The sequence below is a fragment of the Cyrtonyx montezumae genome, unplaced genomic scaffold, assembly GCF_038088225.1.
Source record: "Cyrtonyx montezumae isolate F1298 unplaced genomic scaffold, pur_monq_1.0 scaffold_9, whole genome shotgun sequence".
NCBI lineage: Eukaryota > Metazoa > Chordata > Aves > Galliformes > Odontophoridae > Cyrtonyx > Cyrtonyx montezumae.
The window spans coordinates 9910877-9927306 of NW_027072100.1; the positions used below are offsets into that span (position 1 = coordinate 9910877).

General features: G+C 45.6%; 1 protein-coding gene and 1 non-coding gene across 9 annotated transcripts; both read right to left on the bottom strand.

Moving 5' to 3' along the window:
- Positions 1 to 72, bottom strand: TRNAE-CUC (transfer RNA glutamic acid (anticodon CUC)). The gene has a single exon. It is a non-coding gene; the product is annotated as a tRNA-Glu (tRNA).
- A 1266-nt stretch (positions 73 to 1338) lies between these two features.
- TPD52L2 (TPD52 like 2) lies at positions 1339 to 15691 on the bottom strand. Of its 8 annotated transcripts, none has more exons than XM_065754386.1 (10): positions 15636 to 15691; positions 15157 to 15302; positions 14006 to 14154; positions 13090 to 13149; positions 11533 to 11592; positions 7661 to 7762; positions 3851 to 3877; positions 3538 to 3579; positions 2368 to 2416; positions 1339 to 2153 (listed from the first exon to the last, which is right to left on the bottom strand). In XM_065754386.1, exons 1-10 carry the CDS (start codon positions 15652 to 15654, stop codon positions 2061 to 2063), a joined length of 747 nt encoding a protein of 248 aa, XP_065610458.1. In that variant the 5' UTR covers positions 15655 to 15691; the 3' UTR covers positions 1339 to 2060. The 8 variants fall into 8 exon arrangements, with proteins under 8 accessions (XP_065610458.1, XP_065610460.1, XP_065610462.1 ...); XM_065754388.1 differs by having other exon boundaries at positions 15157 to 15275; positions 15636 to 15672; XM_065754390.1 differs by lacking the exon at positions 13090 to 13149.
- Positions 15692 to 16430: the final 739 nt, after the last annotated feature.

Consider the following 16430-nt stretch of genomic DNA (forward strand, 5'->3'; position numbering starts at 1 on the left):
TTCCCTGACCGGGAATCGAACCCGGGCCGCGGCGGTGAGAGCGCCGAATCCTAACCACTAGACCACCAGGGAGAGCTGACTGCTCGCCGTATCACGTTTCCTCTTAGCTGAAGCTCGGAGCGCCCTCCCAGGCGCTGCAATCCGCCGCGTTTCGGTTCTGTTTGTCCGCCCGCTGCTGCTCCGTGGGACAGAGCAACCCCGTCCCCTGCAGCCCCCAGCCCTCCACGTGAAGCCTCCGCACCTCGCGCTCCCCTGCAAAAGCCCCTTGTATTGAGGGGTGGGCGTTCCCCAGCCCTGCAAAGCAGCAACGCTTCACAGCACACAACAACACACTGCAGTACCGTCACGCAGAACGAGACAAAAACATTCACCCCGTTTTCTCCCGAAGGAATGCTTTATTGACAAGATTCCTCAGAGTTGACCTGTGAAAAGAAACAGTTCCAGAGCCAAGCTCCAGCAGGGCCCGTCTCACCCGCTCTGCTCCTCACACCGAGGCCAGCCGAAGTCAAACAGGGCAGGCTGGGAAGGGACACTCCACTCCACTGCACTGCCTAGCACATCTGCCTTCTACTCACATCACAGGTCCCCAGATCAGGAGGGGAGCAGGGGTGGGAAGTGGGGATTAATCAGCAGAAACGTGTCAAAACTTGCTTCTCTAAGGGTCAGGCAGTCCAGTCCCTTGGGGGTGATAAACCACTAAAGCTACCAGATATGTACATAGGCAAGCCTAAAGACCTGAAAAAGTCCCACTTGGTCTCTAAGGCACAGAATTGCTCACTCTAGGTGTTGCTGTGTGGAGGTACCTTGCCTAGAATAAGCTCAGGGCTCCATAAGACAACTCACAACTTTTCAGCTCCCGAGCAATGAAGTTGGGCATCAAAAGAGCAAACCATCCACTTTGGGAACTGGCTGAGCTCTGTGACTCTGCTGGTTTTGTAAACCAAGGTTGCAGCTAGGGCTTTCAGCTGAAAAACCCACACAGTCGCAGTCAGATGTACCAGACAGGCAGGCCCACAGAGAGCAAAGTCCCTCCAGCATAGTAAAGTACTGCTAGCAACAGCTTTGTCCTTTCTAAACCCAGCCCTGTTGCTAGCAGCCTTCAGATTTCTTTTCCTCCAAGAACGAAAGCATAAGCTGAGAAGGGAGAAGCAAGTTTTATACACCTGGGCAACAGAGTGCACCACTGAAAGTTTACACAAAACTGGCTTACAAGCATGCTGCTACTACTGTATGATGCAAAACTCCAGTGCTCAATATCCAGCTTTATAACCCTTACAGTCTTCTCTATAGAAAAAAAATCATAAGCAAGTAAAGCATAAGGCAATGTAAGGCCTGCAGTTCAGTTCCAAGAGTGCAAGGGAGCAGTTCCCTAACATGATGCCAAAGCTTTTTTTTTTTTTGAGCTTTATTTCTTTAAAGTTCATTGCATTTAAAAATAAAGATCTTAGTTTTGTTAAAGCTAGAGCATTAGTGTAACAACGAGGCAGCTGCTAAGTGAAGTTTCCCTCTCGGAAGCCCAGAAAAACAACTGTTTGCCCCATTTACCAGTCTGCTCATATGGAAACCAGAGGAAGCAGTAATGGGAGAAGCCTGGGAGATGGGAGAATAGCTGCTTGGCGAGCCCTGAACCAAGAGAACGTAGCCAGAAGCTGAAGCTAAGACACCCCTCCTCTTGGTTTCTCCCCTAACTGCCCTCCTCACACTGCACTGGGCAATTTAACTGTTGACACAAGTGGGAAAAAAAACAAAGCTTTTTTCTACACCAGTGGCATTTCTGAGCTACTTCAGGGAAACTCCATCTTCAGTGCTCTCCCAAAAGGACAGCACAGTGATACAATTCATCTACAAACTTTAGTGTAAAATATTATCTGTGTACAAAACTTTGCATTCTCTTTATTTGATTTAGATCCAGCAGCAGTGTCTATGAATGAGTTACGGATCTCTCCAGACTGGCTCTCAGCCCCTTCATGGATTTACATGTTGTTGCTGTTGTGAAGATTTGGGAGGGAGGAGGCTTGCTCTTGGAGTCGTGCACAGCTGTGTGAAGCCACACTGCAGGTCTAGAAAGGAGCGCTGTCCTGTGGAGGTTTGTCTCCAGCTGAGGGGGACTGGAGGCCATCAGTGCTGTTTTCCCTGCTGCCCACCACTCTGGACTGAAAGGAGAGAAGCTAGTTAGGATAACAAAAAACCAGCACTGAGATTACCAAGCCAATCTCCCTCGTCAAGGTCACCTACTGTAGAGCAAAGGCTCAGTATATCTGAGAAGCCATTTGCCTAAATAATAGCTTGCAACAAAAACACTGCAGAAATTAAAGTTTCTGCTCAGGGCTTCACACTGTATGTGTATAAGGCAAAGCAGATAGTTACCTTTATGGTCCCAACTCTATCTTCAAATGACTTGAAGGTTGCAGAATTCCTTGAAGAAAGAGGAAAACAACAACAAAAAAAGACAAGTTAGCTCCTGTGTAAATGAAACCACGGTGTGCCTGGGCTCCCTGCTGTTCCCACACAATTCTAGAGCACCCAGAACACTTGCAGCTCCTCACCATGCTAGCCCTTGGCACAAATATCTCAGGCACACCAGTCAAAAAACCCCACATACAAACTCTGAAGGAAAATGTTTCTGCAGCACGCAATCTCAAGCTAAAAAGTTGGGGGCAAAACATCCTATGCTGTCTTATATCATGGAAATGAAAAGCTGACAAGGGTTTTAAAAAAGGCTTCGGTTTCCCACCTTGCATCCTGATGGCAGGAAGGGGAAGGGCCACGTGCCTATGGGCAGTTCTGTTACCACAGCCGTGGTCATAACGTCAGGAAATGCTCATAAGAATCACAGTGCAATAAATTAATCAGCAATGAAAGCCAGGTCAGCTGTGTGGTGCTGACAGCTTTGCTGCTGAATGTTTCCAGGGGAGCACTGAGCAGAGCACTCTGCTGGGCAATTAGTCACACAGAGCCTTCTCCCCAGGGAAGACTGCGTAAGCACCATGAGCTGGGCAACAACAAGCAGCCTCATCTCAGGTATTTTCATCCAGATCAGCACTTTCCCTTTGTGCCCACAAAACAGCATCTGTTGATCAGAGAGAGGGCTCTGGTGATTGCTTCTCTTGAAGGATCACCATCTAATACACCACAGAAGCACTCTGAGAAGGGCACTCAGCTCACAAGGTGGAGACAGAAGGTTTGAGTTAGGATTCAGTATTAGGAATGGCTGCAGTGTAAATGGCAAGAGAAGGGCTGTAATGGCCCCCCCTCCTGGGAGGGAGCTGCAAATTTCAATTAGACTTTGGTCCAGTACCAATACTGTTCTTAGTCCAAAAACAGCACAGGTGCTAATAGCCATAAAATGAGATGGAGTTAAAAACAAAAACCAACATGAAAACCTGAATGACTTAAACTGCACAACACTGTTACCCCAGACTCCGAGCAGCAAACCCTTCTGAAGTGAACCACTGGCACAGACCGAACACAAAAGCAAAGAACACCACTCAGCTGTACACTCCCACCCACCCCACTGAGGAAACACTGTGACATTACCTCATTGCTGGCATACTTATCGAGTGGCGGATGGAGTAACTGCTGCTTGGAAGCATTTGGAATGAGGAGGAAAAAGTTAAATGACAGTTTTCAACAGACGCCACGCACGAGCAGCACGCCCTCAGCCCCTCAGTCCACACACAGGATGCTGAGCACTAGTGCAGCACTAAAATCCCTCCCTTCCCTTTCCTGACAATGAGATATTTAGAAAAGGGGTTTCCAGCTTAAATTATTAGCTTCCCCTTTAACTAAAGCCTGCAAGGACTTGGCACAGAAACATCTGCTCTGAGAGCAACCTTGGAGAATATCTTACCTAAAGGAATGCGAGAAGGGGTGAGCCCTGAGAGAAGCCATTGACAGCAAAAAGAGAAAAGGGAAGCAACAGTCAGACACTTGTGCAGATCTGAATGCTAAATGCAGGGCAGCTGAGCAGGGACACGGTCGCAGGATCATGGGACAGTAAAGTCATCCCCATAGGGGGAAGCCTCTCAAAATAAATTAGAGAAGCAAGCAAAAAAAACAATTGCTTTTCATTAACTCAACCCAGACTAAGTGGTTTCTCAGATGACAGTAACAGCACCTAACCACACGTACCCACCCACTGCTTTTACTTAATTATTTTTTAGAGCCTGCTTTCCTAAGCAAAGTTTCTACCAAGTGCCAGCTGATTTGATAAAAATACTTCCTTTCCCTCTGAGCTGTGGCACAAGGACAGCAGGGCCAGGCTTTCTGGCCGAGACCTCCCATTTCAGCAGCCTGCACCGGGTGCCTGCGTGTTATCTTGCCAAGCCTGCAGATCTCAGAGTTACAGCACAGAGAACAAACAAATCACAGCATAATAAAGATAAGAGTATCTGGATAAAAGGTAACATGCACACCCAACACACACAGACCCATTTTTAAGGTGAATCATCTGCCACCAGGTTACCAATTTCCACATCAGATTTTGCAATGCAGTACCATCTCAGTCTGAAGTTACAGACCATGTTTCCTTACTGCTACTAGTAAGATTTCCACGATGCTCTAATGAGGCTTCTCCTTCTAGAAGCAGTGTTTTATTTCACTCAAATACCATTTTTACCTCTGCAGCTGGAAGCAGTCACAGCACGTTGGATGCAAAGTGCTTGGCAAGGAACACAAAGGCTTTTCCTTCCAGCCAGAGCAATGACATTAGGCTTTGGGATTTCATTTCCCCTGTATTCAAGTTGGCCCTTTGGTAACACAGACTCCTTGAAATGCTGTCTGTGCATGTGAAATAAACTAACTTCCCACTTGCTCTTTGTAAAAGGAGAAGAGCACAGATAACATCCATGCAGCATGCTGCTCTGTATGCAATACCACAAGCACTGGTAAACCTGTAGGCATTTTGGCAGCAGCCCTTTTTCCTCCAGTCATAAGGATTTAAAATCTCTGTGAAGCCAGGAGTCTGGGGGCTCCATCTGACCATAAATAACTTTGCTTGTAGTATTATGTACAGTAGCAAACTTAATCAGACACCACAAAATGTACTGGGAGACAAAAGCACAAAGCAAGCTATTATCTGACAAGAAGAAAACACCTTCAATTTGCAGTTTACTGGGGTCAGTAAAATGCAGGAACAGAACGCCTAAAAGTCAATTTATTTTTCAACTTTATGTGGAGATAACAGAAAGAGCTGAATTGGCCAGGGCTTAGAAAAATCCCACCCAATAACTAAGCCACGTTTCCTTCACTGGTGGTGATCTAATAGAGCAACAGCACTAATAGGTGCCTTTAGAGACAATCTCTCCCTGCAATTAACAGCCTTAACGTTTACAAGTGCTTTGAACAGAATGCAGCAACTCTGAAGATTCAACCCAGGCCCCTGTTACTGTACCTCACACCCTTCCAGTCCACACATTTTTAATGGCATTATGACTACACCCTCTGCATATCTGAGGAGATTGTCCATTTATCAGGCCTTCCTTGCATTTATCAACCGGTGAAGGCTGACTAAACAAGGAAATCCCTTCTGTTATCTCAACGCTTCCAGTGGTGGAAAATAAACCTTCATTACAAGTGAATTTGTAGTGGAAGAGGAAAAAGCAAGTAGAGTAACAAGGCTGCAGTGCAGGCTATGGGACCTGGAACAGAGATTCTCGGAACACAAAGACCATCCCCCAGCATTCAGAGAAGTGGTAACAGCAATAAGACAGACTTCACCCTGGAAGCTCTGATCGCATATCTAAACCATGTACAGTTTCACCTGGTTGAGGTAGAAAATGCCAGTTCCTGCAGAAGCTTATGCTCAGAGTTAAACTTTGTTCAGAATTAGAGATATCGGGACTTGAATACAGCAGAGCAGAGAGAATTTCATTTACATACGCACAGAAAAAACTGAAAGTCTTCTGAAAAAATAATCATCATTACTGTGTTCCCTATAGGGCCATACCTACAAAGCAAATCCTCCTGAAATAAATTTGGCAGGGCTATCCTCAAATTAAAAGACAGAAGCTGCCTCTGCTTCCTCATACATCATCCAAAGTATTATCTACAAAAAAGAATCCGTGTTTTGAAATTGGTGACTAATGCTGAGCAATGCCATGGCTGTGAAGGCCTGATGTGTGAGGACCAAGTTCCACTCCTGGCTCGGCCACGCATCCCTCCCTCCATCAGCTGGCCCAAACAACTGTGCAGCAACAGTTGTGTCACATGGTGAACTTGTTCTGCCAGCAAAGAGATGCCATGCTGACAGCCTTGGTCCTGCCCTTCTTCTGGTGGCAATGCTGGCTCAGGAGCTCTCAGTTTGATCTGGAGAGTACAGTTCCCATCCCCTGGACACAACAGCCTGACCAGACTACAGAATTTACAAGATTACTTCACCATTACCAGCCTAGGAAGAGCTATTACTGTAATATCTTGCATCAGCATCTGTCTGTTGATGTCACAAGTGATTATACATAAATCTCTTCTTCCCATAAATAAGGTAGTTGCCAGGACAGAAAAATTAAAAGCTTGAAGCAGTTCCTTCCTCAACTGGAAGGGGGAGGAAGCCAGCTAGTCCTCTGCCAAATTCAGGCAAGTGAGATACTGAAAACATTCACCAACATTACCCTCCAGGAACACAGTAAGGGACTCAGTGGGGAGAGACATAGAACAAATCAGCACTATGTGATCAGAGGGCAGTAAGTTCTTACCACTTGGGTAATCCCAGCCACAGTGGAATAGGAAATTCCCTACAAAGAACAACAGCTACTGTTTCTGTCCAAGATCTGGAACATCATATTAAATTCAAGCTCTATGAATACTTCCTCAGTCGCTTAGACTGTAGATTCCAAATTAGCTCTCAATTCCAAGAAGAGTGTCAGCAAGATATTCCACATGCAACATCTGCACAACACTGTTAATGGGGAAACAATCCTTAGCTCACATTTCTGAAGATGAAGTAAAACATCAGTTCCAACCTCCAGCTTCGTAACTCCCAGAGACAGAACCCCAGAGAGCAACTGAGGGAATCAGCTCTTGAATTTTCATCCAAGAGAGTTTTAAATATGCAACTAATTCAGCTGCCATCTAAAGGAATCTAGATAACCAGAGACAACAAGAACTGTTTAATATTATCCTATCTTCTGATGCATTTCATGTCATCCAAACTGTGTTCAGAAGGCATGCTGCTCCTCTTCCTGGAAAGCTGACACACAGAGTTTGGAATTGCATGATATGCAGCATCCAGACTTTGTTCCACTTTAAAGCACACAAGAATGATCCTGTTCTAATCTAAAGCAGTAACACTGAGAAAACACACCTCCACCATACAGTAATTGATAGAAAAGTAAACCTGAATACTAATTTCTTACATGTGGTGAAAAAGTTGCAGTGAAACTAAGACAGTAGAAGAGAGAAGGGAGCTAAGAACGTTCTGCCAGTTCTCCTAAGCAAAATCATGCTGTTAAATGCCTCAGAACAGGTTAAAGACTGGTTGAGGGGTAAAATAAGTGTTTAATCTGTTTTGAATTTGATGATGTACAGGGCCACACATAAGAAGGTAGTCCATCAACAGCAGAGTGTTGCCAACTAAGCAGAAAAATGGAAAAAAGCCTAGTTATTGTTTAAAGTCTGTTTGAAATCAAGATCAAAGCAGCAGAGCACAAAACAGAAACCTTACCTCATGTCCCCAAGTTTCCTGCTGATTACAGAACCTACATTGGAAAGGGCTGCTGAAGTCTTCTGTCCTGCTTGGGAAAGGGTTTCTTGGGTCTTCTTGTAACTAAGTAAAGAGAAAAAACCAACCAGTAAGCTGAACTAACAGGGTTAGGCTCTGAAAGTGAGATGCATCCCCCAGTTTAAAAAGGAGCCCACATGAAAGGAAAGAAGCTAGGTTAGTGAGCTGTACTAAGTTCACTGAAGTTTTTGGAAGGCAACGAGTGTAGGATTAACTTTTCCATACACTCATTTCAGTTACATTACCATTTTGATCACACATTCTTAAAATTGAGAAACATTTGCAAAAAAAAAAAGCCCATTTTCTATGTGGCAATTCAAGTACTGTAGCATACTATTTGCTCTGTTAATATATTTTGGACAGTGAGAAAGCTGAATCTAGGAATCCATTCCATAATATGCTTGGAGCACTGAAGAAGCAAGTAATGGGTTGTGGTGTCAGGGTACAGAGGATAGAGGCAAGACTAAGATCACTGTACAGAAAAAGAAATGCAAGAATCAGCAGTAGCTCTATAACCACAGTTTAGAATTAAATGGATAGAGAAGTTTCCTATCAGTTACCATTAACCACAATAAATAAGTCTGACAGCTCACATTTATCAGCTGATTACATTTGGGTTTATACAAGTGCTTCAGACACTTGAGAACCTTTGTTTCCATCAAATGTGACACATCTTAGGAACAAAGGCTCTTCAAGTCATTTTCTTTAACTGATTCACTCTAAGCTATCCCACAGCTGGTGATTAACATCCACATTTATGACATTCTTATAAGACTCAAGTCTTGAAAACAAGTCCAAAAACTGAAGCCAAGTTTTCTTTTTCCAAACACTTAAGCTTGAGATTACTTTTTTGCCCAACTACATTCAGCAGAAGGACAAATATAAACAGAACAGAAATCCCAAGTTGGAAGGGACCCATGAGGATCATCAAGTTTAGCCCCTGGACTCCCCTTAGCAGCCTACTGCTCCCATCTCTGAGCTCCCGAGGTCTGAAGCCCCATAGTGACAGCTTCTCATTCGCTCCAAACAAAATAGTGGGAGGCAGCACCAGAACACCTGAACTAGATTGAAGCAATGCCAACTACAGCACATTTGTTTCTTTGGCTTTATGGTTTTGATCAAGACCACAGCCAAGTATTTCTGAATCGAGAATGCACTCCTGATTGCAACAGCTAGGCATGAACTGCAGGGCCAAGGCTTCTTCAGAAGAGGAGGATGCCATCCCTCCGCTCTCGCAGTGTGGCTCCCTAAGTCCTGCTGCTCGTGGCTGTCTGCCAGAGACAAGGAAGACCTTGTGCTGACTAAAACAGCCATGCTTACTGCACTGCTTGGCACCCAGCTCTCCTAGATTAGCACTGAGACCAGAGCAGCAATGAGAGGAAGAGTTTACAGAATCAGAGGACAGCATCACACCTCGCAAGCTGAAAACTCTCAGGTATTATGTTGAGCTTCAGCAGATAAGATATTCCAACTATTTTTTCCACACTTGACAGCAGTATTCTTAAGATGATCAAAGATTCCGCACTCAGGCATTGCTCCTTTCCCCTGAGCATGCTCCTGCACAGTGCTAATACAACTGTGTGCTGACACAGTGATTTAGATCAGGGAACCGATCCGGCTGAAACAGGTGATTGGATGGAAAAATAAATAAAGATAGCAGGCACCAGTCCACTAATCTAGTCCTGCATCCACAGCTCCTACACACACGTACAGACCTCCACCACTGCAGCACACGAGGCAGAGCCAGGAAAGCACAGCAGAGATGAGAAGCTCCTTAACCCAGAACTGCCATCAGGCAGATGTGTGGAACTGCATCTGTGACAAGCAGGGACCAGCTTACAAAAGCCTTCAGTGCAACATAACTGCACTCAGCTGTGACCTAGAAGTCACAACTAGCAAGTGACGTGGCTAGGTATACCATCCCCATAAATTCAGCTGCTCACCTATTTCCCTCGATGCTACTATAATGCACACTGGAATAACCTAAATCTGGGAGCAGTTAAATATGACCTTTGATAAACACCTCACTATACCAACAGGCAACTGGCTGCAGAGAAAGCTGCAGGAAAGGTCTCTGCTTTGAGGCACTCATCCTGCAGTACTCAAACATTTCACCACATCCCACTCCTATAAACCCAAACAGGGAAGAGCCAGACATGAATCCTCAAATCCTTCCTTACCCTAATACCAGCCTCCTCTTGCTTGCTCTTATCCAGCAATCACCACTTGTACCATTTAAGTCACCCTGCATCCCAGATACCACAAAACAGAAGCTACAGAGGCAGGGCTGACACTCTGTCCTTGCTCTATTGCACTCAGAGGACAAGTCAAGCTCCAAGACCGGGAGCAGCAACCACCAGGAAATTCAGCAGAGCACAGAAGCACATTAAGGTCCTGGGTCAGTCAGGATGCTTGTAAACTATTATGCAGAGAAGCTCCAAAACAACAGGAAAGAGGATTCATTTACATAACAAACCCAAACCACACAACTGAAAACCTCTTCTTTGGTCGTCTTGAACTTGTCCCCTAATATTTCTAAGTTCTACAGAAAGGAAGTAGAAATCCTGCTCCTTTACTGAAACCCTGCTGGAATTTTACATTTCAAGCCCACAATCCTTCCCGTTTAACTGGCAACTACCTTGGTAGCATGAATTGCCACGGTGTCTAGTGCCAAAGCAAGCAGGAAGGCTGGCATGCCACAGCTATTCAGGCCTTGAGCATGCTCCAGAAGCACGCTCCCACCGTACACTTCTGGTGCTTATGAGCACAAAGAAACAGATATAATGAGAAGTTTTCTATTCCAGCAGGCACGCCCAGGGAGGAACTCTGATTACACACCACTGCAGTCAGTCACACTGTTGGCAAGCATAAACACAAAAGTCACTCTACATAGCAAGTAAAGTGGTGACAGTTTACGTTTTCTTCATCTAGAAAACAGTCACAGAACATCAAAAATAGAACCTGCACACATCAGGAGTGCCAAAAAGAAAGCAAAACAACTTTCATCTGCACTCATCTTTCACCTGTCTTATGAAGAAAACCATCTATTCACAAACACTGAAAGCAAGAGGCCAGCCTCAAAGGACTGAATTCCATACCTACTCCAGAGAACAGCAATATCATGCTTACCTAACAGACACCTTACCATGGTTTAAATCAGTTCAGAAAGCAATGACACTACCTACCTGCACTACTGTGAAGAGTTTCACCTACGTACAATGTGACACATGCAGCAAAAAGGATGAAGGCCAGCTTCTGCAAAATGCTTCTGTAATTCAGCCCAGATGAGAATTTAATTCCAGACACTTAATAAGAACATAGCTAAGAGACTTTTGCAGCCAATGAACACAGTACAACAGCTGCGGGGTTTAAGCTGTTCACATCCATTCGGAGCCTTAAAGTATCAGAATGGCTTGCCTTGAACACTGAAGCTTCATTTGTTCTCATCAGGTACCACAGCTAAAAGAAGAGCTCTTGCTCCTCACAGAGGGGTGACGAGAAGAGATGAGTCTGAATATTGCACAGCTCACCAGCTGAAGTCACAAAAGCTGGCATGCAGCTCTCAGGTACTCAGTGGCTTCAGCCAGTCCTCTGAGAGCAGGCAGCTGTTTGAAGTATCACTTGGACCACAGCGAAACCAATCAAAGACTGACCTGAAAAAAATGCTTCCTCTCTCAGAACACACTTTTATTAGGGTAAAAAAGTGAAAGCTAGAATAAAGAAATACTTAAATAGATCTAGTGAAAGCAAAGGACTGCAAGCAGGGGCACAGAACATTAGTGGCAGCATTAGTGGCTGAAGGTTAAGACACTCACGCTTCTGATTGAGTTAATTTTTCATTCCAGTCCTCCAGAGTGCTGCTGGCTGAAAGATATCTACAAACACAATGGAGGTTAGATACAGTGCCAAGATTCATGACTGATGCTTCTTCTGACTGCTGTCTTTCTGACACTTTCCACATTAGTGCTCCTTTACACTTACAGCATTGCAGGTTTCATTTCTCTGATAACAGCTTTCCCCCTTCTCTGTTACAGACAGAAGAGAAGGAGCTGTTGTTTGAGAGGCAGGAAGACACCCAAGCTCTGGTTTCTTTCTTATCCAAACATCTCCAAACTCTGTGCACAAAGAAAGCCTGCAGTCTGGAAAGTGTTGGGAACTGAAAGACTTCAGATCTTCTGCTCCCTTCATAAACACTGCATGGCAGCTAAACACCAAAAATTAAAAGCACGCAACAATGAACTGAGCACAGTGCCATCCTCAAAGCTGTAATTTACCTGTAGAGTATGAACTGGACAAATAGTTAAACTGCACTTCATTCTCTCATCTTTCAAAACCATGTTTCTCTGTATGCAATACAGTATCCTTGGGGTTGTGAGAATAAACACTAGATGTACAGAAAAAGCACAGGTACTATAAAAGCATCTGCTACCAGCTTGGACAACATGTATAAATATTCAAAGGATGTACATTGAAGGCAGTTCCTGTCAACCCTGGAAAATAACTATGCCTAGTCAGATCAGAACTGCTGACAGGAAGCTTCTAACTCACATTCTTTCTTAGCTAAATAATCACTTTCTTAAACACAAAAATGCAAAATGGAGAGAATCTTCAGCACAGAAAACATTCAAGGTCACCCTTACATCCAGCTATGAAAAAATCAAAATGATTAGTAACTAATGAAAACAGAGGTCTAACACAACAAAAGAGTACATTCCAGAGACCAAAGCAGGCAGCAGCATTTAGCCCCTGCTTGTATATACTGCAAAGACTAAAATTCATTGCTTTCTAATGTCTGACAGCATTCAGAAAGGTTCACGTGCATCAATCCATCAGAGTCACAGTGTAGCAGCTTTCAAAGCCTACTGTACATATTTGCATTTGCAAACCCCCTATGTTTAGCTATGGGCAAATATCTTCAGGCATCATATCCCCACTGTGGCCAAACAGAAAGGTAATAATCAAACTGATTCCTACCACATCAGATGAGTAGTTTGACAGCAAAGACAGTGGTTCACTAGTAAGACATCTAATTACAACAGATGAATCTAATAATGATCAGTTAAAGTGAAACTGTGGTTGATTTTTTACATTATTTTGAAATCAAGTGTGGTCTGGTAACTGATTGGAATTTTTTCTTCAGCAATGGCAAGACTATGAGAGAGATGATAGCAGTAAATTTTACTCATCTCCTCTGCAACTGAGGAGTGCTTATAGCTGGACATCAGGCATGCTGCTAAGAACAGTCCTGATTGTAGCTCTGCTATGCCTCCAGCTCCCAATCAACCCCTGATGCCTGTGAGAACAAGGAGCAGCACAAATGAGGAATGCAGCAGAGAGCACGAAGGTGTTGCTGAGGAGCCCGAGGCACTCACAAGTCAGACTGTGTCACTTTGTCATTCCACTCTCCAAGTTTCTCAGATGTTCTCACATAACTAGAAACAGAAAGTGTTAATGAATATAACTTATAATATTCATTTCTAGAAGACAATGACATATTTCAGTCACAAAGGAGTAACAGAAATTGAACAGGGAGATAGGGGGAAGATGAGGAAAAGGGTGAACAGTGATATGAACAGCTCAAAGATCTGCCCTGCAGACACAATGTCAGTAATTCCAAATTCCATTTAAGTTGCATGTGATTTTTTAGACTGAATTATTTCCCTACAGGTACCCAAGGGGCCTTTACATTTGGCAGCTACGCTCAGATTCACTCCTCACTCTCTTTTGGCACTGTCAAACAGTGCAGCAACTGTGCACTTTGTACTAGTCTAGAAACAGTCCAATTTAAACCTTCTTTAGGCAGAGATGTCTCTGCATATTGCATTCAGAGCAGACTAATGCTATGGATCTTATTTTCCTAGGAAGTGTAGGCTTTCTAACCCAAAGCATGCAGCCCAGGAGACACACTGAGCTAACACAGCTAACATTCCCAAATACCATGATGCGTTACTGAGTGAACTCTGGCATTTTTTTTGCAGTTCTCTTTGAGCTTGAGCTCAGAATGAGGTAGCAGCAGTCCATGTCTCAAAGAAATGGGCAGGAATAGACAAACTGAACTGTTAAGTAGAAAGCAAGGTCTTTAACATCGTGCAAGAAAGCATCCAGCAACAATGCATTCAGACCACAGATAATACAGTTGTTTACATGGACACATGAGATCCACTCAATTCCTTTTTTTTTTTTCCTCTATATATACCTATCAGAGCAAAACCCTCCAGCCACCTGGAAAAGCTCTGGAACATGCTACAGTTCCTTTTTCATGTGAAACACATCACAAGCAACACTTACGCATTGGAGACTTGTACATCATGCCAGCTCTTAGACAGGTTCTGCTTCAACCCATCCAAGGGAGTCAAACCTAGCTTCCTCTTCAACTCTCCACAGTGCCTCTCTTTAGCAGCCAGAACTTGTCTGAGAGTACCAATTTCTTCTTCAACCTTAGAAATCAACAGATGCATATTTCAATACCACAGTTTACTGAGATTCTGAGAATTCAGCTGACTTTCTCCCTTCCTGACAACCAGCATGATTTCATTCACCCGAATGTAAAGAACTGGTAGGAATTTCAGGTGTGAACAGAGCAATTCAACTAAACACCACTGGTGTTGGAACAGTAGACCTATGGCTTATATTTCAGCTCATAAAATGCATAAGAAGCCCTTGTACTGGTGTTTTAATGGCACTATGATTAAAAGAACTCATTCCCCACACTGTAATTTCAACAGCAGATACCATCTTAAAAAAAAAAAAACAATTACCAAATACTCATTTAGCTAAGGCTTCAATCTTATGACTTGTTCTAATGACACCTGAGGAAAAAGAGCTTTTCCTCAGAGATCTTTCTTACAAGATTTTCAGAATACTCCGGAGCGGTTTCAGGGCAGAGAGAATTCATTTCTACTTGTTAATTAATCACAGCTTACCAAGACCTGCATGGCCATTCAGAACAGTGAACTCCTCCCTTGCTAAACCATGCAAATCAAATAACCAGCATGAGATTATCAAGTGCAAGAAAGAACAAGTAAAGCTACCTTCAGCTATATTTCACATGCCAATTACAAACTGACCTTTAAAACCCAGAGGGTGCCTAAAATTTGAGATATTACATTACAAGCTCTCAACTTTAGGAAAGCATAAAGGAATCTAAAATAACTGACCCATTAAATGTCATAAATATTTAAGAGAAAAGGCAGGAGAAGCCACATTAAGTACCCCATTGTTTCAGCTTCCTAAGGAAAAAGGACTTACGTTTGCACACCACTCACCTAAAGTGGTGCTTTCCTGCTTAGAGCAGAGCTAAAAGGCTATATCAAGCCCTTATTTCCTTAGAGCTCCACATTAAGCAGAATCAAAAACGCCCACACCCTGCTCCCACAGCACCCAAACCCTCACGTTTCCCTCCCAGCAGGGCAAGACCCCGGGCCCAGATGCGGTTTTACCTTGGCGATCTCAGCCCGCAGCTCCTCCTCCTCGGCAGCAGTCAGCCCCTCGGGCGCTGCCGTCCTCCCCGCGGCCGCGCTGTCCACAGGCACGTCCGTCATGGCATCCGACAGCAGACCTTTGTTGGGAGAGTTAAGGTTGATATCTGTCACAGACGAGAAGCACAGGGCAGATACAGTGAGCAGCCAGCAAGCGAAGCACGATATGCAAACCTGGCGGGGAAAGGCGAAGAAAAGGGCCCTCTGCTCGCAGAAAAAGGAACAGAAACCCTCAGCCGAACTTCCCAACCCCGCGCAGAACAGAAGCGCCGCGCTCCGCCGCCCGAAAATAGCGGTTATCGCACAGCGCCGGCCGGAGGGATGGGAACAGCCGCCCCTGAGCACCCGCCCGGGGGCCCTCGCAGCCCGGCCGTCACAGACCTCCCCCGGGACCTCCCCTGTTCCCCGTGCCCCCGCCTAGAAGCACGGCCGCCCCCTACCCTGACTCGCACTCTCCATGGCGGCGCCCCAGGCCCCTCAGCCCGCCGCCTCCGCCTCTGTGACGCAATCACTCCGCGCCGCCCACCCACTTCCGTAGCGGCGCGGGGAGATGACGTCATTCGCCGCGTCGCCATGACAACAGCGCCACGTTCCTTCCTTCCCCCGACTTCCGCCTTCCGCAAGCGGAAACGGCGGCGGTGACGTCAGCGAGAGCGGGACGAAATGGCGTCGTAGGGGCGGTAGGGCTCTGCGCGGCGGTGCTGTGCGGTCGGATGGAGGGAAGGGGGCAGCAGCGGCACGGCCTCTGCCCGGAGCCCAGCTGCGCTCAGGAGACCAAACCTCACATACGGAGTCTGGGACCCTGAGCTCCGGCACTCGGGGCCGTGCGCAGCTACTCCGTGCCCCCCCCCCCCCCCCCCCCCCCGCCCCCTTCCGGTGCAGGCCCGGGGTGCATCTCACCCCCGACGCGGAGATTTCTGCCGGGAGATGCCCACTTGTTGTGAGCAGCACTGAAACGAGGAAGCGATAATAGCGGGGACAGCCCGTGGGCAGCGCTCCTTGCAGCTCGCAGCCTTCTGCTATCGCTGTCTGTGGGGCTGAAGGGGCTTGGAGATAAAAGCCCCCCAGCTGTGACAACGCGGGTTCTGCCTTGGTCTTGGGAAACTCTCGGCCCCGTGCTGGGGAGGCCCTGGGTGGCTCCGCTGATAGAAATCCTGCAGCCTGCCCCACTGGGCTCTAATCCTGTTGCCAGCTACTTTTGTCTCCAGAGCCGTTTCTACCTGGTCTATTTTCAT

Excerpts from the sequence above, each read along its gene's own strand:
- TPD52L2 (XM_065754386.1), bottom strand. Across the intron at positions 7,763-11,532 it reads AAATTAACTCAATCAGAAGC|TTACAAGAAGACCCAAGAAA; the intron begins GTGAGTGTCTTA and ends CTCTTTACTTAG. Across the intron at positions 2,154-2,367 it reads ATAGAGTTGGGACCATAAAG|TCCAGAGTGGTGGGCAGCAG; the intron begins GTAACTATCTGC and ends CTCTCCTTTCAG.